Genomic DNA, 19,772 nt, shown 5'->3' with positions numbered 1-19,772 from the left:
ACATTTGGGGGCGCGATGTTTGCTACTTAAATGATATGCCATCGCAGTATTGGTGTGTGCAAATTGATTGTGCAGCTGTATGGGTCTGGCTCGCCAACTTCTTCACACTCAACGCAGACACTCACAAACACACACACACGCACACTGACTCAGACACATTCTGGTGTTTATGGAATGGCTGATTTCCCCTCTCACATTATTTTTATATTTTTTTGCCATTTTGACTCTTCCAATTTGTCTAATTTTCAATGACGTCGCCGTCGTCATCGACGCTCCGTCGATGCAATGAAGTAAAAACAAATTAGTTGAACTCCGCACGCTGATGGGGAATATGTGCATGGGTCACAGATACAGATACAGATACGAAATGCTGCGGAAGATACTCGGATCCGGAATACATATGCTGCAAGTGATATGGTGGCAGCCAGCGCGCAAATCGAATTTACCAGCTGCTGGCGAAATAATTCAATAATTCGCGCTGGCTAAGCCCCGGATCCCGGATCCCGATCCAGATCCAGAACCCCAACCGATAAACCCCATCCACAGCCAGATGCAAAACCCAGAGCCGCAATGCTCTTTTACCATCCTCTTCCGCATATATGTACTCCTCACTAAGCTGTGAAGACACAAATGAAATTTAATTTCAGCTTGCAGTTTGATGGGGCAAATGGAGCAAGAACCCAACTAACCCGTAGCCAACCAACGAAAATAACTGCAAGATATATTAATAAAGCAAAAATTCATATATGAAATTTTAATATGCAAACGAGCAAAAAGAAGAGGGTAAAGCTTACGGAAAAAAAAATAAAAATGTAGGGAAGACCAGCAGAAAAATACCCATAGAGATGAAGTTGCCAGAGTTGGAGAAGGAAACGGAGAATCGCAAAGTATCGAAGCATGTAAATCGAATGGTTGGCTTGGGTTCGGGGAAGTAAGCCGAAAGACAGACGGAAAATCGAAAAAAAAAAAAAAAAATGCAAATAGACAAGACAGCCATGTGGACGTCGGTTTTTGGCCAGACATTGGAAAAAATTGTGCATATTATCGTAAGGAGGAGAGTGAGATTAAAAATGGGAATAGATTCGCATACGATACCGAAGACAGCGTCGAGTGCCAAAGTTGTGGAGTGGCAAAGTTGAAATGCACAAGTCGCTAGTTCTAAGTATATTCAGTCTCGTTCCTAAACTTTTCAACTCGACTTGGAGGATGCAACTTAAACATAATGCCGTAATCTCCATTCATGCTGTTTCAATGGAATCATTTGATTTGAGCTCACGCGAAAATAGAGCACTGGCATTACGTATACGCAGTGTGCATTCGAATGGCATGCATTCGGCGGCATGCAACAAGCCAAAAATACAACCGTTGCGAAGTGTGCCTGCCTGATGCCACACTTTCGCCAACAATGTCAATGCCACCACCAGCATCGCCACCAGCATCGCCACCAGCATCACCACCACGACCACCGCCGCCACTCCATCGCCATCGCCACCGCCGGAGGATGCAGTGCCACACAATCCGAGTCCAACTCCATTGCCCGGCATCGCCCCAATGCCACAGATATAAGTGCACAAGAAGAAAAGATTCAAGATTTCCTAATGGCATATATCAATAAAATAAATGTATATTTTAATCAATGGTAAATTTGAATTTGAATTAGTCCATTTCTACTCATTATAATGTTGCTAAGAAGTACATTGCCCACTTATTTTTCCCAGTGTATCGCCAAATAGGCAACAGGCAGCTGGTGGCACGCGGCCAGACCAGGGAAATGCAGTCTGGCAGGCGGCACGTTTCGTTTCGTTTCGTTACCATGCTGATGCTGCTGCTGCTGATGCCAAAAATAACAACCGAGAGAGAAGAGGCAGATGCCGCGCCAGACGCAGTGGGGCAGGCCAAGACAGCTTGGTCATGGCCATGGCCACGAATGGACGCCGTTTTGGGCGTTCTGTTTGGCCCAAAAAGTGCAAAGAAAATGGTGGAGTGCGGGCAGCCGGCAGTGAAGGTCGCCAACTGGCAACACAGAATTTCATTAGACCGGCAGACGCAGTGCAATGCAAATGGCCAACAGCCAGCGGACGGAGGACAGAGAGCAGAGGATGCGCTAGGCCAGAAAACAAGCATCGAAAGCGAAAGCCCCATGGATTTCGGGCGGGACTCTGCGGGTCCCTTTGAAGCGCCACTTGCTGCACCATCCAGCGTAATCATGTAATCGGGTCTATCATTGCTGGTTATGTAAGTGGCTCTAACTGCAATTAGGGAGTGCCTGCCATGAACGGGACAATCAACTTGTCAACGCAAATTACGGCGACAAATTAGACAGCTGTCATGGTATTTTCAGGAGGAGTAAGTGCCAAAACATGGAGTTTTCACTCCTGGCCGGCGGGTCAAGGGTTGATAGTTAAATGCCATTAATTGCAGTGACTATCTGGGAAGTTTCGTTGCCATGCTAATTGGCTTCTACATATTTACTGTTGTGCGTAATGGAATTGCACCCATAATCGTGAAAAAATTTTCGAGATTAGACTTTTGCGTTATTGCGCTTTAAGGGTAAACTCATAAAACAGCATGTTTTTTTTTCCAAGAAAAAGCTTAAATCTGCTCCCAGAGAAATATATTTCCAAATAACAAGATTGATTCAGGACATTTATAAGAATTGACTCAGTAATATTATGTGGTAAGAGTTTCTGTTAATATGAATGAAATCGATGTTCTATCTGTCAATAGCTCTGACTTACCATTTACTCTATCCAAACGACCTTTTCCTTGCATCCTGCCGTCTCAAGAACAATTCTGCTTCTTATTTCCAAAAGTGCAAACGTCAACTTTCGGATCTGTCAACTGCAGCTACTTATTCGTCCGAGTCGGAGGCTACTTAACCCTACGAGCACAACTGTACCCCAAAAAGAACAAAGCCAGCTAAATGAAGGGCATAGAAAAATGAAGCAAAGTACACACAAAAAAATGGCAAAAATGGAGAAAAATGTGAGAAAAAAAAATATAATGGTGAAAAACGAAACATACACATTCATACGCTAAAAAGTTTGCCCACTCGACGACAGACGTCAGTGGCGAAAGAGACGGGGATAGCGGGTGTGAAAGAGAGCGAGAATGCAACTTGGGCACACGTAGTAGACATTTGTGGAAAGGTTTCGGAGGAGCTCCATGGTGGTACACAAAAAAATGGGGAGACCCGGGGATCCGATGCGATGCGAAGTGATGTGATGTACATGGGAGCATAGAGCATGTAGACAACTGGCAACAATAACGGCATTTTCGATGCACAGAGGCGACGTTGACGAAAAGGACGCCCAGGAAAAGTGGGCGGTTGGAGGGGGTATGGTTTTTCCACTTGTTTTTTTTTTGGGTGGGAAGGTTGGGAAGTTTTGCTCGTCGACGACGAGTTGCCAACAGCCACTTGACACTTCCGTCGTCACATGAATGGAGCCGTAAAAATGCGACGCTTCTGCATTCGTTTCATTTTCGTACTCCCTTTTTTTTAGATTTTTACTTTTTTTCGGGGGGTGCGGCACTTTTATATTTGGTTAGAAAGTACAAAAAAAAAGTGCAGAAATGAAGCAAATACATTCATGCATAATTTTTATGGCACTTTGAGTGATAGGGGAGGAGCCGGTGCGCCCGACATCCATTTGGGATGCCAAAACGTTTTGGGAACACGCTCTCCAACACGACTTCCTTTTCCCTGTGTGGCATGCCTCTCAACATTTTGTGTTTTTTGGCGCATTCACTTAAATGGGTAGCTCCAAAGGGAGTTGGCGCTGGCAAATCCAAGGCGAGTCATTAACGCAGCAACAAAGTGATGATTAGTTGGGGGTGGCGCCGCGTTCTGGCCCCATTGCGGTTCAATGTACGCCCAAAAGCAAATAAGCGGTGGGCACACACAGATAGTCAACACGAACATGTGTTGGCCTGGCCAAAACAGCCTAGCGAAGATACGTAGGTCAGGAAATGGGAGTGGGAATGGGAATTGGCCAGCGATGATATATTCGCGCACTGCTCACAAAAATGGCCTATGCGAGTACAGTGGACACACATTAAAGCGATTAAAATGTAATACAATCACGGTGCTTCACAGTTAAGTTGTAAAATGAAATTATAATTTTAAGCTTACTTATCAGATCTAAGGAGCTTAATTCTCTAATCCATTTTGTCTATATTATAATTTTTGTTTTTAGCTGTTATATTAGTCTATTTATTTTCGAAATTGAAATAATTTATTTAACACTAAGCCGCTTTCGTGCGTTCCCTGCGGTTTTATCGAGGCGGGTGTTGATGGTTCGGCTTCTGGTGGCCACTACTTGCTCAGCGTTCCATGCGGAGTGGCACGCACTTGGAGGAGGGATCTCCCCCTGGACAGAGGGCAAACATAAACACTCCCCAAACCGAAGGTGCAGACATCTTTCAGGCCAAAGAGGAGTGTTCTTGGGCACTTTTTGTTCCTGTTGTTTTTTTATTCGTTTTTGGTTATGATTGACTGAGTTCTGTTGAAACTTTGGCGTCTGCTGGCACGCATGAATTACAATTTTCGAGTAACGAAAAGAGAGCCCCTTTGGAAATGGGGGGCTTACAATTAGCACTTTTTCGTACTTGCTGCTTGGAGTGGTTCCAGTTGCCCTGATAAGCTACAGACAGCAATTGCCTTGAGCAAGGCGCTTGAACTCCCCGGGCGATCCAGCCATCTCTTTCTGGACTCATCTGACCCTCTCTCTCTATCTCTCTTAGTCACCGTGCGGTGGCAATTTCTAGCAGCAAATAGTTTTGCGACCTAAAAGTGACAAGCCTCCCCACTTTATTGCTTATTTTGTACCGGGTGTTTTCTTTTTTCGATGATAACAATATTTGCCAAGTTAAAAAAGGAAAAATAAGCACTGAAGTGTAAGCCCCAAAAGCAAAGCCTGTTTACGCACCACATGTGTGCGTGTCGCCAGAACTGCACTGAACTGCCACCCAGTGCATTATAAGATAAACATTTGTTTTTACTTTTTCATTTGGCAAATAACATAAAAGCGTTGAACTCGATCGCGGACCATAAAGCGGAAAATTCGCCTATAGGATCGGGAACGGTAGATATTGACTATAACAAGAAAAAATAACAAAATTAAAAAAAATACTTCAATTTACTATAAATATATCTACATATACGGCTTTGTAATCAGCTAAAAAACCAATCTCAGAAGCGTACAATTTTCATAAAAGTTCCTCTTTAAGAAGTCATGAGCAATCGAAATGAGCATTTCCCAGTCGAATCGATTGAACTGTTATCGTAACGAATATAGCCTGTATACGACGCATGAAATTCCTATCAAACCTTCGCAAGTAACGCACTTCCACGAAATCGAAATAATCGCGTCGAGTTAAAGTTAAAACAAAGAAAAAAATTCCAACGTCAGTCGTTCCTGCGTTCGGCCAATCAGTCGGTCGGTCAGTCAGTCAGTCAATCAGTCGGTCAGTCAATCAGTCATTTAGTCAGGCAAACGACTCAAGTGCTGAAAAGTTTATTGCACTGCGAGCGTCGGACATTTTGCTATGGCAAATATTGTTTAATACCATTTTTAAAAATAAAATTTACTGATTAAATGTGCAGCGACGACAACGACAAAGCCGACGAACGTTGGCACAATGGCGGTCCTACACCAAGACGAAATTATTTGAGCACTCTTGTTTTGATGGGGCAATAAACGTACTGGAGCTATATAGCTTCTATAGTAATAAACGGGAACAGAGTTCAGATCCAAGACTATATTTCGGCGCCTATGTCTATCGGAAACGGAATATTGAACGTCAGCGTCATCTCTATCATTAGCACGAGCAGGAGTGTGGTTTGAATGGTGTCCCTTATCAGCGTCATCTGATTTTCCCGGTGATCGCCCTTGTTCCATACCAGATACTCATTATCCAATGCGTCCTGCAGCGAACAGTCCATGTATCCGTATGGATACATTATTTGCACGGTGATGCGCCATATTATAATAAAGAATATACTGGGACTGGGAATGAGGAAGTTTCTTACAGGACAACGGCTCTGATCCTGCATACTTCTTAACTTACGCCATGCTCAAGGGCAATCCGCTCATCCAGCCTGTCTTTGGTATTTTAATTGTATTCAAATAGTGGATGAAACGCTAATTCCAATGCCTACTTATCTACATAAGTTCGTAATATATGCAATTGAATATATACTATATATGTATACTAGCTAGGCGTCAAGTAAAATGTGGGAAAATACATTTTACATGACCTTCGCGCCAAAAAGAAGGCAACCAAATTGGTTTGACATGTAAATTGGTTTGTGTCCAAGATGTGTTCAATTTAGTAGATTTAACAATAGTCAGTCTCTTTAAAATGTACAAATGTCTTCAATCCAACGATACCTTCAAATGGAGCAGCGTTGACCATGGCCCACAGAGAACCTCATCCGCAGTAGGGTTCATCGTGATACCTTCCAGGGCCTGAAAGGCATCCACATAGGACAGGTTTCGGAGCTGTCTGCCAAGTTGACCGTGCTTGCACCAACCACTGACCCATAGCCGCCCGCACCGGCGGATCAGCAGAGTGTGACGAGATCCAGCGAACACCCTCAGCGGTTCACAATAATCGTTGCTCTCCCCGCCTTGGGAGCAGTCACATTCGGGCAGATCTTGCAACTGGGGCAGCGGATATACAGTGGGCTCTTTGAGGACGCCACCGGGTTTCATCACACGCATTCCCAGCTGACCGCTGCAGTTGAGGCCCCAGGTGTAGAGGTCTCCGAAGGCGGATATAGCCGCACTGTGCCAACCACCGGCAGCAATTTGCGTTATCTGCAAGACACTTGAATGTGTGACAGACAAGATAAGTGGACAAGTCAAATATATATACCTTGATCCCCGCCAGCGCCTCCAGCAATTGAGGCGTCTCTTCCACTCTCAGCACCGCCAGTCCCAACTGTCCGCGGCTGTTAATTATGACATAGAAGTGCAGAAATTGTCAGGTATTAGGATAAGAAACTAACAACCAACGCATTTATCATAACCCTTACTTACAGTCCATTTCCCCAGGTGAACACGTCACCATTGGCATTGAGGAGCACGGCATGTTCATGGCCACATTGGAGCTGCTTCACCCGAAACTGGCGCTCGGAAAATTGATGCAGGCAGCTGGGAATGCTGTAGACACAGTTTTCCGAGCTGATCGCTACGTTTATGTGCGATCCACATGCGATATGCTCTATGATCGGCGACGAAGGCGCCTTGGCAGCCCCAAAGATCGAGCGCTTTGTACCCGAATTGGATCTGGGAGCAGCTTCTAGTCTAACAGCCACCAGTTCCGCCTGCAGTTTGGGTTGCACCCTGTAAAGCTGACCGCTTTGGAGTAGCACAAGGCAGTGGGAATCGGTAGCGGCAAGGGCCCTTATGTCCCCCGTTGCCTCCAGAGTCACGCACTCATTTGGGCCATCATCCAAGAGCCCACGCAGGCACAACTTCCGGCCAAAAGCGAGAGCCGCATACCGCCAGCCGATCGAAATCGTGCACTGGTTCTGAGTCGAGACTGGCGCATTTATTTCTGTAATAAAGGCAGGGGTGGAAGCCCCCTAAAAAGATTAGGTCTATGTTATTAGTTTATCAATTTCATTGCTATGTATATATGCAAAAATGCAATTGGCTCAAAGTACCGATGTGTAATTTACTTTATCACTATCAACAAAAAGGCAGTCTATATCCAACAAAAGAAATCTTAAAATTTCATCTAGTTTAAATCGTATTCAGTTTTATAAGTTAGCGTGATATATTCAAAACTCAAGTAGTTAAAAATAAAAAAACGATAACGGCTGCATGCATGCTAGTGAGTTCTATAGCGAGTGTCTACTGTAGCAACTAAGTGATCGGCGGCTTTGTTGCCGGTTACAAACCGCTGAAGCCGGCTGCGCAGTCGACGTCGCCGCTTACACATTCATGCTGGCCAAATGCGTTGAAGCCCGTAAATAGCAGCGGCATCTTCTTCCCGTTCCCGTTCCAATTCGAATACCGCTCGACCCGCACCCCCACCACTTCCCCCCTCTATCAATCCTTTGCAGCGGTTGCTCGGCGACCGTTGGCGCTGTTGTTGTTGCCGTTGGAATTTGTTGGAGCGTTGAGCGAATTTGTTTTCAGTAGTTGTGCAGCGACGAGCTAGTGATGTTGTGTTTGGTGGTTGAAGTTGATCCAATTCTCGAGTTTTCCGACTTTTCCTGTGTTGACCACCAGAAGACACCGTCCTTGAGCGGCCAGAGCGGATTGCCGAATCGGGGGGATACAGATACGGATATAGTGGTCGGAGATCGCACCGCCTCCTGGCTGTTATTCCCGCGTTAATTATACGATGGTAGGTTATCTCCCGGTTCCGTAACACCTAATTAAGTGCCTTGTTGTTCCGTAATTGCTCGATTTGTTTTCATTTTGCGATCGTCGCCATGGAAACCCGCCTCAAAAACTATACAACACTTTTTTGTTAGAGCAGAACTTTTTTCAGCACTGCTTCGAAAGTTTTCGGCGCGCAATTATCGGTATTCAAAAAAACAAATTTGGTGATTCGGAAAACAAAGAAACAGAAATCAGCTTTTTGTAGCACTTGTTAAATTAAAAACATCGATTCACAACAATGAGAAAAAGTGCTCATGACAAATTTTATACATATAATACAACCAATAAACGTTTTATTTTCATTCAACCTTATTTTTGTTTCTTTTGACGAGCCCTTATCTCAATTCAAACAATATGTTTGTATAGTTCACCAGTTGATAAGCTTTTTGCATTCTATCACTAAGGGCACGTTTAATTGCAAGTGTTTTTTTACAACTTTACATGGTCTATCTTGATAACATGTGTGATTACAAGCATATGTTTTATTTATAAAAACACATATATTTATTAACAATTTAAATAAACTACCAAATGTAGATTTTTATTCAAAATTTCAAAGATATAACAGAGGATACTACCGAGTCTAGACTTATACTGGTAATGAGGTGCTGGAAAAACACACCCTCAAAAAACTAAATAGAATTTACTCCTTGCCAAAAAAAAAACACTTAATAGCTTTCATATTTCAGGGTCTGCTATCGCTGTTGCGTAAACTGAGACCCAATCCGGAAAAGGAGGCTCGCATCCTGCTCCTGGGATTGGATAATGCGGGCAAGACCACGATACTGAAGCAGCTAGCATCGGAGGACATAACCACGGTGCGTATAAAGGCGGCGAACTTCTTCCGTTTTCCCCATAAAATACGGAGTGAAATCCCGCAGGTAACGCCCACGGCAGGATTTAACATCAAGTCCGTGGCAGCCGATGGATTCAAACTGAATGTATGGGATATCGGTGGTCAATGGAAGATACGTCCATATTGGAAGAACTACTTTGCAAATACTGACGTGCTGGTAGGATTGTTATAGATATAAACTCCATTCAGTTAGCTAATAGCTTGAATTATTTCAGATCTATGTAATTGACTGTACGGATCGGACTCGCCTGCCCGAGGCGGGTAGTGAACTATTCGAAATGCTCATGGACAATCGGTTGAAGCAAGTTCCTGTGCTGATTTTCGCTAACAAACAGGATATGCCGGATGCCATGAGCGCCGCCGAGGTGGCCGAGAAGATGAGTTTGGTGCAACTGCAGGGACGAACCTGGGAGATCAAGGCCTGTACCGCTGTGGATGGCACTGGACTCAAGGAGGGAATGGACTGGGTCTGCAAGAACATGAAGAAGTAATCTAAATTATTGTAATCGTCGCCTGTTAAGTTGTCCCTAAGAACTAAATATACGTACCTACATCTCAACTCATCAAAAGTATCACAAGCTCTTATTCTTGGATAAATCTTCCTTTTGCTATATGTATATTTAACCAGCTGAGTATAAACTGAATATTTAGTTGAGAAGGCTGTGTTAGTTAATTCATTTATTTTTACCTGAAATCTAAACTGAAGAGTCACATCAAATTTCGATCCCCATGTGTTTTTACGGACCTGTTTCGTTCATAAAAAAGATCCTGCCCGCAGGCTCTCAGAAATCCTGTCTGCTCATTTTAGGATTAGACAATGCGGGAAAATCCACGTTGACAGACCGCCTGGCGGAAATTTTCAATGGAGATGTAAGGCCATATATGTGATGGTTCTATATCCATTTGATAATGTTAGCATAAACTATTTGCAGTCCAAGGAATCTAACAATCAAGTCAGTGAATGGAGCTTCACCCTAAATAATTCCAGAGTGCAGTTGTGGGATATAAACGGAGAACTGAAGAATCGCCAGATCTGGCCAAAGTATTATAAGAAAGTGAAGGTTTTGGTGAGAGGAGTTTCATCTATAACTTATAGACTCGACTACAATCCCAGAACCGTAGATTTTTGTACTGGATAGCACGGATGCAGTGCGGCTAAGCGAGGCGCGATGTGTTTTATGCGATGTTCTGATGCACCAGGAACTGGATAATGTTCCTTTGCTGATCGTGTCCAACAAGAAGGACGCCTCGGGATCCCTGTCCATGTCCACAGTTATCGATTTGATGGGCCTGTATCGCCTAACTGGTCGAGATTGGTCTTTTGAGGAATGTTCCATGCGGACAGGGTCTGGTGTTCAGGTATATGTTCAGCTATATATTCGGAATCTATTAATTTAACTTCTATTATCTGGGTAGGAAATCGTAAATTGGATTAACGAAAAGATCAAGAATAACAGAAGTTGATTTATCACCTTTTTATATTTGCAAGAATCTGGCAATCTATCAACTAATATATAAAATATATATTTAATGTAATTTAGCAACAATAGTTTGTTACACTTGTATTATAGGAATTATTTACCTCAAATAGTGATTCATTTAGTTTGCTGATCGGCAAACCCTCTGTTAATTAATACATTAATTCAGCCATTTGCTAATCAGTGATTTTTGACATTGACCTCTGTCAATAATTGAAAAACTCGTGGCTGAGCAGCAACATTGTGAGGACAAAGCCCTTCTGCATTATCAGTTATTAGTTGTTGCTGCTTTTGGGCCTATAAAAGGGTTAGTTATAGAATTGATTGGCACAGTTTAACAGTGGTCGTTGCAATGAACTCAACTCTGGTGATTCTACTCTTCTCGACCCTGGCTTTGGTCCAGGCGAGGAATATTCGTTGGTCTGAGGAGGACAACTCGTCCCAAGATCCAAGTCTAAGCCATTCTCATCCGCACTCCGTCAACTGGCCCTGTGATGTGGGTCACTTCCCAGAGGCCTTCGTTCTAATGCACAAGGTGGATAAGCGACTAGAACGAATTGACAACGAGAGTACCAAGAAGCGGATCGAGATGGCCAGATGGACGTGCACTGCGTCCGGCGTTCGATTGGATTCACCATGTCATTCATTCATCACCAAATGAGCCAGACATATGCAATGTAAGCTCACGACTTGGTGATCAGTTGATATAATTTAAGGACATTCCTTTTTTGCAAAATGAGTTTTATTAATCAAATTCTCTCAAACCAACTAATTGCTTACAAATTACCAAAATAAATTAAGCTTAAATAATAATTAATTTAAATTCAACTTTGATTTATGTGCTTGGATTCCCATTCGTTTCGCGTGAAGCTTGAGGAGCAAGTTTGTGGCACTTTTCCTGCTCGGCCATCTGGCGCTCCTTTTCCATTTTGGCGAACTTGCTGCCCATATAGAGCTGCTCCTTGAATCGATTCTTTCGCCGCTCATCCATACTGTATCGTCGTAGCATATCCCGTCTGTCCACTATCGACATACAGATGTCCTGGCAATCCCGTGATGGCTGGCAGAAGCTCCATGAGCCAAAAATGGTATCCACACAGCCGCAGGTGCGACAATAGCCAACAAAGTGGCCGATCAGATTGGAATTCGCCTTGCGGAAGGATAGAGAAAGTGGCCCGCCCAGGATCATCATAGTTTGTCCCGAGAAATACCAATCGGTGAGATTATCCAGGAGATCGTGGGCCCTCGGCGGCACTGTCTCCTGCACACTAATGTTTAGTTTAATGCCTTGGAAATTGGGAGTTTTCAATTCGGTCGCATCCTTTAACTGCGTCTTGTTCATCTTGACGCACTGTCGTCTCGTCCTGCGATAGGCACGACCTTTGTGTTGGCTACAGGTGGGCTTGTCCGCTTCATCGCCAACTGAATTTGTTGGCGGGCTCTTGATGTTTATGCGAATGCCAAGGACCTGAGATTCCCACGATCCGTTTAGATCGCAGGGGGCACCTGCAGTTTTAAACTTTATATACATGAATCTTAGCTCTACTACCTATTCTTACCATCGGCCGGATCCACGAAGCAGCAGGGCAGCTTCCTCTCCTCCTCCTCTTCCGACGATTGATTGGACTTGCTTGCCTGAATGCTCTCCAATCGTTCCAGGATCTTGTCTAGAACCGGAGAAATTCCCAACTGGTCCTCTGGCTGTTGATGCGGCGACTGTGATGGTGGACTTGGGACTTGGCACATGATCTCTGATCCCTTTCGGGAGCTACTTCCGATCTGACTTGCTTTTACACGATATTCATAATTTCAAATAGATTTACAGCGATATACTCACTGACTTACCTGATGGCATGCGACTGGGTGCATACCTCAATACACCATCGCCTGTATTTTGACCGGTACCCACAATCCTTTGAGCCACCTCCAAAGGTGATAGGTTCATTTGAGTGGCCATGGTATCAATGACATTACTGCCGCCCAGCTGTGATGGCTGATTGACTAGCACCTCGGGAAACGGTGCTTGCAAAAGGTGGCCAGCAGCTGGATTAGCCATGAGTATGTTCCTCTTCATGGGTGTCCTGGCTGGGTTTTGTCCCTTCTCCAAAACCTCCTTCCACCAATTTTGCTTTGTTTTCAACGCCTGATTGAGATTTTCGATTTGCTTCTGATACTCATCCACCAAGTTAAAGAATGAAGATTGCTTGATGGCCTTCAGGCCACCTATTATCTGTTTGGGATCCAGTCCTGAGAAAACCGATTGTATTTTTGGCACAGACTCCATCACTTTAGTTTCGATTTTGGAGTTAGGTGTAGAGCTAGTTACTCTATCGGGCTTCTTTTCGGACACTATAATCTCTTGAACGGGCTTGCTAGATGGCTTATAATGCGGCTTACTCTCTGAAGTGTCCTTAGGTGATTCGTTGAGACCAGGCTTTATCAATGGAATGTCATTCCAAACTAGCTGACGATTTTTGGAGTTTGGTAGATAATAGGGCTTAAGGCCGCCGTTCTGATTACTTTCCTTGTTCATTTTGATAAATGTTTGCAGGGCTTTTAGATAGTTATTGCCTTGGCTCGGATTTTCAATCGAAAAACAGCTCTTAGTTGTGGTTTTACTCTGTGGTTCCTTACATTTTGGAGTTGTCGCTTTTGGTTTATCACACTGATTGCTCGGAGTTGGTTTTTTAATAGGAACACACATCTTGGTTGTGGCCTTACTTTCTGGTTCGTCACACGCAACAGTAGTCGTTTTCTGTTTATCACAGTGACTTGGAAGGTTGTCCTCACTGTTCATCCGGCGACTCGACTCGCTGTCCGTAGGATAATCCGTTTCACTAATAATATGGGATTCTCTGGGAACTTTATGATCATTAAATAATTGACAGAAGCCCTTCTTATACTCATCGTAAAGTCCACCAGCCTTAATGCTTGATCTCCTGGAGTTTATGTCATCTAACAATCTTTTGAAGGCATTGGCAGCACTTCCGGGCTCCATATTTTCAAAGATCCCGGATATATTGTTTTTCTTTATAGCTCTCAATGAGGCTCTACTATCTGTTACTAGTAGAGCATCCTGCTTGATTTGATTCTGCAAATTGGGTTCCATTTCTTCGTTTATCTTATCGGCCAATTCCTTGACCAAATCGCTTTTCTGAAGCCGCTCAATCACATCCATTAAATCTGTTAAAGCACTTATTTTCACAGATCCCGACGAGCTTAGAGGTTTCGGCGGAACAGACTTGGAGGTCAGACTTGGTGTTGGCTTTTGCCAGACTTTCAATACCTCTTGGTATATGCGATTGAGCTCGGAAATTCGACGTTCTCCAGGATCCTTGATATTTTCTGGTTTTTTTACTCGTAGCATTTTTTCGGGTACATCCAGTTTTAGCAAAATCATACTTCCCACCAATGGGCTTTTATCTTCTACTCGTTCTTTAGTTTCGTCTATAGCCTTAACACTCTGATTTTCTCTATTCCGATGTGGAAGACGAGCTAAAGAGTTGCCCGATTCCAAGGGCCGATCATCGGTGGCATCGAATTTGATATTGGAAAATTCTGTAGAATCTTTCTCTTTAGCAATTAGCTTTTCTTTTTGTTTTGTCTTTTTGGGTAACGAAGTGAGATCCCTTTGCGGCGGTACTGGATCTTTTGATTCCATCTTTGCCTCGACCTCGACCTTGGCATCTTCGGGTCCCTCCCCTTTTATTCGCTCCCGATAGGCATCATATAGTCTATTGTAATGCTTCGGGTCCAAGTCGTCCTGCTTTCTCAGCCAAGACGAGGCTTCCTTATGCGACATACTAAGTTTTTGATCCTTTGCCTCAGTGCAACTGATTGGAATCAGATTGGGTATAGCCAGTATGCAAAAAATATGAAGCAGGTGTCTGGACATCTCATGTTTCGTTTGCAAACCTGTAATATATCATAAAAACTGTTTTTTTTTTATAAAAATAATAATAATTGTACAAAATTGGTGACGTTATTCCAAAAAGTGTATAGATGACTTGTAGCCATCTGTGCTCAGTAATCAAAGTCTTATTACACTATTCACTATTTTCATATTTATTGGCACAGAAATTTTGATCATAATACAAAGGTCTTCGATTTTCCTATATCACCTTATTGTCGTCCGTCACTGTTGAAGTGCCCAAAGGAGGATTCATCCTGGGAGACCATATCACTTTGTGCGAATTCCTGCTCCTGATCATTCATTTGCATATAGGGATAAAATATGTTCCTGTGGGTCTTGTAAGACTCTTTAATCACCTGGGGCGATGTCCATCGCAGCAGGGAGTGAGGAGTGCCCAACTTATCACTGGTGCCGGTCATGTGGCCCGCTCCAAAAGGCTGCTGACCCACCATCAATCCGGTCGACTTGTCATTCACATTTAAGTTGCCCACATTGACTCTGAAGGCATCGTATGCTTCCTCGATGAAGCTCTGATCCTGGGCAAACACCGAACCTGTCAATCCATGATTTATCTGGGCCACCTTATCCATAGTCTCCTTGAGCTTATGATCTGGATAGACATAGACACCGAGGATGGGTGCCAGCAGCTCTTCCCGACATATGATATTGTCCAAATCCTTGACCAGCACCACCGTTGGATCTACGTAATAGCCACGTTGCTTGTCGCAGCTTCCTCCAACGAGTACCTGACAACTGGGACTCTGGTCGATGTACCTTAGCCACATGTAGATGCGATCGTAGGCCCGTCGGTTGATCACCGCCGAGCAGAAGCTATCGCAGTATGTGGCATCTTGTCGCACGACCAGAGATGCAGTGATCCCTAGAAGAGGTTCTCGTATGTGATTCTGCCACAGGGATTCCGGAACGTACAACATCGAGCAGGAGGAGCACTTCTGACCGGCGTACTCAAAGGCAGCTCTTATCGTACAGGCCACCGCCGTTTCCGGTTCCGCCGAGGAGTGCACGAAGTGGAAATTCTTGCCGCCTCCCTCGCCCACCAAACGGGGATAGTTCTGGTAGAAGTTGATATTCTGGGCCACCAGTTGCCAGAGCACCTTGAGCACCGTTGAGGTACCAGTGAAGTTAATCCCAGCCAATTTCGGATGTTGCGTTACTACGGATGCAAACGTTGTCTCCTCGGCGGGCACAAAGTTCACCACACCATCGGGCACTCCAGCTTCCCGCAGGGCCTTGAAAACAAAATAATTGGACAGGATGGCCGAGTCGGAAGGCTTCCAGAGCACCGAGTTGCCCATCAAGGCGGGCGTATAGGCCAGATTGGCGGCGATACCCGTAAAGTTAAACGGACTGATGGCAGCCACAAATCCTGAAAATAAAAAGTTATAAGTGGATAAAAAGTCATATGGATTGTATAGAGACCCACCTGAAAGTCCTCTTAACCGCATGGAATTCCTGCATTTTTGTTGGGTGTCTCCTCTAATGGGTTCATAATTGGCCAGCTCACGCAGGAAGACTGGATTAATGCGCATAAAGTCCACCAGCTCGGCCACATCCATCTCTGCCTGTCGCAGCGTTTTCCCCTGGCCCAACATCGTGGCCGCAATGATGTTATAGCGGTATCGTCCGGCAATCAGCATCGCTGCCCGCTCCCAAATATCAATCCGATCACTAAGCCTGACCTTGTCCCACTTCACCTGCGCCTCCACGCTCTTATCGATGGCCATTTGGATGAGCACGCGGTGGGCATGACCGTAATGGGCAATGGGCTGTTGGATGTCGTAGGGCAAAACCTGTTGGAAGTCCTCCTTGGCCTGGAACTCCTGGCCGTTAATAACGATGGGAACGTGCTCTACCCTATTGAGGACGCCCAGCAGGGCGGTTTCCAGTTCGGTGCGTTCCTTTGAACCCTCGTCATACTGAAGCAGTTTCTCGTTGGCCACCATCTCATCCAGCGTAAAGTGCTCAGATAGCTCGGGTCTCTTGCTGGAACTTCTACAAGACACGAGGCTTAAATAAAATTAAAAGTTAGAGAATATGTTTTCAAAAAAGAATTTCAAATTACACGCAATTATCGAACTATCGCTACTGCTATCGATGTGATAACAATGTGTCATTATCGATTGCAGAACAGCTGTTGATTCGATAAGAGGGCAAAAATAATAACAAAACCCATGAAAACCAATTGTTATTATTTTGTGATGCAATAGTAGCAATATTTGGATACAAAATGCAGCTTACCCGCCTTTTACTGAAGCCCCGAGCCTCGGAAGTATTGACCGCATATTTGAAACAATGCCATGAGCCACCTTGGACATCATATTTCGTGAAGGTAGGACTCCCCTATTTCTGCCCAAGTATTTTTACCAGATCTAATGAGGAATATGCTCCAAGTCTAGTTCCACGATGTGGCCAACGATCAGAGGGGAATGTCTCACTTTAATTGGACCCTGGAAAACGGAACCAACTATCACATTCTGCGCACCGCCTGTTATCCCTATATGAAGTACCACTGTAGCAAGAGGGAGGTGCAGGATCTTTGGTTGGAGGACAAGTTTTTTCGCTTCCTTAAGGTGATCAATTTGGGTAAGTCCAGTAAACGGATTATCCTACATAGGTCCGTGGTAGCTCGAAAAAGGTATGGGTAAGTCCTTTTTCGAGTTTAAGCAAACTGCATTTACTGCATTTATATCTTTAAAATCTACATAGGCTTACCAATGCTCTTCTATGGACTGGCTGCCATCCGTCTAATTAGTCACACCGAGATCGTTCATGTCAGCGAGACGGTAAAAGTTCCCATATACTTTCTATATCCTGAGGACAAGGGCTCAAGCTTTTGATTTGATTTCCTAAACAGCAAAATGTGAAATGTGGATAAGAGCCTTCTTATCTAAATATATGCATATTCAGTTAAATTAAATAGAAGAGAACACTGGAACATCTCATCCATATATGTATTTGTCTTTTTGAGATAACAACACCTTGCATTACTTAGTCTGTCTACTTGACTTAGTGTTATTTTAAAGCTATTAATTGAAACCAATTATTTAAAGTTATTCAAAATCACATCTGACTATTTCTTGGCAATGGCCAGACACTTAAACAACAACCCAGAACAACACACACTTTCAACAAAGACTGGGAGACATCTTATGTTTTGCAATCGGTCGGATGATTTTCACAAGTCTCATCATAGTTATCCAGGAGCAGCGCCTTCACAGAGGCCTCAAACTGGGTGAGTGAGCACGGTGCATCGCAATTGGGAATGGTCAGCTCCTTGGGGAATTTGTCTTCGCTGTTGTAGTAGTAAACCAACTGCAAACAAACACCCAAACTGGTAAGAATTCCATAGTTAATAGTAACTAACACCCTATTACCAACCTTCACTTCAAAGTCTCCATCACTGAAAGACTTGCTGTGATGAAGCTCGAATGCCAGTGCCGATGCATATTCCGGAAGCTTGGTAGTCTGGTCCAGTATGCCCAAGGAATTCATCACGTTAACCAAAGTCACATCATGACCGGAGTACAGGAATATTTTGCGATCGGGATTGAGGTTCCTCTTGCGCTTATTCTGCATTTTGTTGAGTATATCCGTAAGGAAGGCTCCTCCCTTAATCCGCTTCATCAGATTTGTTTCGGTAAAAAGCATATAGCTACGTTCAGCCAGTGGCCTAATCTCCTCGGGGTATATATTCTCAGTCCAATCGGGCAGCACCAGATTAGCCTCCTCTTCGGTTTTGAGTGTGCCATAAAGTAGCTCTACATCCAGTACATTTGAAATGTTCTAAAGGATAATATGCAGTCAGAAGTGAAAAAGATAAATATATCGTATGGTAATAAAGGAATTAACAACCCATATGGGTGCAACTCTCTCCCACCTTGCCTGTGTTCTTGGTTAGCAATTTGTACAGCTCCAGGTTGTCCTCGTTCAGTTTCTGGAGTTCAGGAGGCGGAGACTTGTAAAGCTTCTGCAGAATGTGGTCGTACTTCAAACACGGTTTCTTTTGGGCCAATAGCTAATAAAGATAGATCATAGTACTATGATGATGATGACTTGCACTTGCCTAATGGATATATACGATTGCACTCACGATATCTTCGTTGCGAGATAGCGTATTGACGGCCACCGGCTGCCAGGGAATGGGCAGCACATTCTTGTTCTCCAGCGGCGGCATCATGCCGGCCAAGACGCTCTGGGCGCTCATCTAAAAGATAACACACGGCCAACTGATTAGGGCACCCCCATCTCGGACAGATAGCAAATGGTTATAGAGGGTTTCTTATCGGAACAATTGACGCACCACACAGCGCTCCGCCGCCGAGCTGAGCACATTCACCTGCTGCTGGGTGTACAGGCTGTTCGGAGGCAGCAGACGGTAGTAGCGCATGCGCAGATTCCTTCCCAGGTTGTACGCCTGCAGGCTGCCTTTCTGTCGAGGAGGATTAATAAATTTGTAAAATATCAACAACTATTTTAAAATATTTTAAATAGTAATGAACGTATTAAGTGCTTAGCATTACAGTTTTAGATATCTCCAACTTGCACCTATAATTCACATTCATTGATACCAAATGATCATAAAGTTAAAAACAAATTGGAGTTCTAAATGAAATTAAACACACTGCTTTACACTATTGACATTATTTATTTACTCGACCACCGTTGTATAAATATAATGTATAAATATTTTAGGAAATACTAACCGGCGTGAGGGCTCCCATCCCGCCCTGCCAGTCGTGGGCTGCGTGCGGATCCAGCGGATAGAAGCCACTCGGATTCTTGGCCCCATGTCGGAACAGCTGGTGGGGATTGGATTGGATTGATAAACACAGTGCTCACTCAGATCGCGTTGTTTACAACTTTATGCCAGAGGCGGCGGCAGCTTACTATGGATATCATGCGTAGATTCCGCAAACCCTGCTCGTCGTTGCTGTCGCCGAACACAAAGTATGCCATCATGACGAAACAGAGGGCACTTCCCAGGGCGATCACCGATATTTTGGTGCCGCGTCGCGATTTGCAGTCCATTTTTAGGGAGGTGGTGGGGTGGCTTCTCTATGCTCCTGCTGCAGTTGATCGAGAAAATATATTTCAGATTTGCAGCC

General features: G+C 44.2%; 9 protein-coding genes across 14 annotated transcripts; 4 read left to right on the top strand and 5 right to left on the bottom strand.

Moving 5' to 3' along the window:
• Positions 1-4,089: 4,089 nt before the first annotated feature.
• Positions 4,090-6,210, bottom strand: LOC117144266. The gene is made up of 2 exons (XM_033309369.1): positions 6,070-6,210; positions 4,090-6,008 (listed from the first exon to the last, which is right to left on the bottom strand). The coding sequence occupies exons 1-2, from the start codon at positions 6,093-6,095 to the stop codon at positions 5,759-5,761; spliced, it is 276 nt and encodes a 91-aa protein (XP_033165260.1). The 5' UTR covers positions 6,096-6,210; the 3' UTR covers positions 4,090-5,758.
• Positions 6,211-6,303: 93 nt separating this feature from the next.
• Positions 6,304-8,476, bottom strand: LOC117144264 (RCC1 domain-containing protein 1). Of its 3 annotated transcripts, none has more exons than XM_033309364.1 (4): positions 7,910-8,476; positions 7,044-7,563; positions 6,880-6,955; positions 6,304-6,821 (listed from the first exon to the last, which is right to left on the bottom strand). In XM_033309364.1, exons 1-4 carry the CDS (start codon positions 7,992-7,994, stop codon positions 6,378-6,380), a joined length of 1,125 nt encoding a protein of 374 aa, XP_033165255.1. In that variant the 5' UTR covers positions 7,995-8,476; the 3' UTR covers positions 6,304-6,377. The 3 variants fall into 3 exon arrangements, with proteins under 3 accessions (XP_033165255.1, XP_033165256.1, XP_033165257.1); XM_033309365.1 differs by having other exon boundaries at positions 7,044-7,591; positions 7,947-8,476; XM_033309366.1 differs by lacking the exon at positions 6,304-6,821 and having other exon boundaries at positions 7,040-7,563; positions 7,910-8,017.
• Positions 8,274-9,824, top strand: LOC117144265 (ADP-ribosylation factor-like protein 3). 2 transcript variants are annotated; one of them, XM_033309368.1, is made up of 4 exons: positions 8,274-8,361; positions 9,089-9,217; positions 9,281-9,412; positions 9,471-9,824. In XM_033309368.1, exons 1-4 carry the CDS (start codon positions 8,359-8,361, stop codon positions 9,744-9,746), a joined length of 540 nt encoding a protein of 179 aa, XP_033165259.1. In that variant the 5' UTR covers positions 8,274-8,358; the 3' UTR covers positions 9,747-9,824. The 2 variants fall into 2 exon arrangements, with proteins under 2 accessions (XP_033165259.1, XP_033165258.1); XM_033309367.1 differs by having other exon boundaries at positions 9,089-9,412.
• Positions 9,825-9,931: 107 nt separating this feature from the next.
• Positions 9,932-10,791, top strand: LOC117144464 (ADP-ribosylation factor-like protein 3). The gene is made up of 4 exons (XM_033309626.1): positions 9,932-10,125; positions 10,188-10,322; positions 10,378-10,614; positions 10,672-10,791. Exons 1-4 carry the CDS (start codon positions 9,985-9,987, stop codon positions 10,717-10,719), a joined length of 561 nt encoding a protein of 186 aa, XP_033165517.1. The 5' UTR covers positions 9,932-9,984; the 3' UTR covers positions 10,720-10,791.
• Positions 10,792-11,077: 286 nt separating this feature from the next.
• On the top strand, positions 11,078-11,550 carry LOC117143166. Its single transcript, XM_033307677.1, is given in 2 exon segments — positions 11,078-11,317; positions 11,320-11,550. Coding segments are annotated over 2 exon segments (327 nt in total). The 5' UTR covers positions 11,078-11,085; the 3' UTR covers positions 11,415-11,550.
• LOC117143159 lies at positions 11,542-14,718 on the bottom strand. Of its 3 annotated transcripts, none has more exons than XM_033307667.1 (3): positions 12,579-14,718; positions 12,293-12,520; positions 11,542-12,239 (listed from the first exon to the last, which is right to left on the bottom strand). In XM_033307667.1, exons 1-3 carry the CDS (start codon positions 14,626-14,628, stop codon positions 11,569-11,571), a joined length of 2,949 nt encoding a protein of 982 aa, XP_033163558.1. In that variant the 5' UTR covers positions 14,629-14,718; the 3' UTR covers positions 11,542-11,568. The 3 variants fall into 3 exon arrangements, with proteins under 3 accessions (XP_033163558.1, XP_033163560.1, XP_033163561.1); XM_033307669.1 differs by having other exon boundaries at positions 12,147-12,252; XM_033307670.1 differs by lacking the exon at positions 11,542-12,239 and having other exon boundaries at positions 12,312-12,516.
• A 56-nt stretch (positions 14,719-14,774) lies between these two features.
• On the bottom strand, positions 14,775-17,061 carry LOC117143160 (delta-1-pyrroline-5-carboxylate dehydrogenase, mitochondrial). The gene is made up of 3 exons (XM_033307671.1): positions 16,906-17,061; positions 16,091-16,674; positions 14,775-16,033 (listed from the first exon to the last, which is right to left on the bottom strand). The coding sequence occupies exons 1-3, from the start codon at positions 16,983-16,985 to the stop codon at positions 14,856-14,858; spliced, it is 1,842 nt and encodes a 613-aa protein (XP_033163562.1). The 5' UTR covers positions 16,986-17,061; the 3' UTR covers positions 14,775-14,855.
• Positions 17,062-17,069: 8 nt separating this feature from the next.
• Positions 17,070-17,609, top strand: LOC117143167 (uncharacterized protein C15orf61 homolog). The gene is made up of 2 exons (XM_033307678.1): positions 17,070-17,250; positions 17,374-17,609. Exons 1-2 carry the CDS (start codon positions 17,094-17,096, stop codon positions 17,502-17,504), a joined length of 288 nt encoding a protein of 95 aa, XP_033163569.1. The 5' UTR covers positions 17,070-17,093; the 3' UTR covers positions 17,505-17,609.
• LOC117143161 (venom acid phosphatase Acph-1) lies at positions 17,605-19,695 on the bottom strand. Its single transcript, XM_033307672.1, has 7 exons — positions 19,555-19,695; positions 19,371-19,466; positions 18,968-19,096; positions 18,758-18,871; positions 18,545-18,682; positions 18,046-18,450; positions 17,605-17,979 (listed from the first exon to the last, which is right to left on the bottom strand). The coding sequence occupies exons 1-7, from the start codon at positions 19,693-19,695 to the stop codon at positions 17,815-17,817; spliced, it is 1,188 nt and encodes a 395-aa protein (XP_033163563.1). The 3' UTR covers positions 17,605-17,814.
• Between the last annotated feature and the right edge of the window lie 77 nt (positions 19,696-19,772).

Source organism: Drosophila mauritiana, chromosome 3R (assembly GCF_004382145.1).
Source record: "Drosophila mauritiana strain mau12 chromosome 3R, ASM438214v1, whole genome shotgun sequence".
NCBI classification, from domain to species: domain Eukaryota; kingdom Metazoa; phylum Arthropoda; class Insecta; order Diptera; family Drosophilidae; genus Drosophila; species Drosophila mauritiana.
This window is presented reverse-complemented; position numbering and strand designations above follow the sequence as displayed.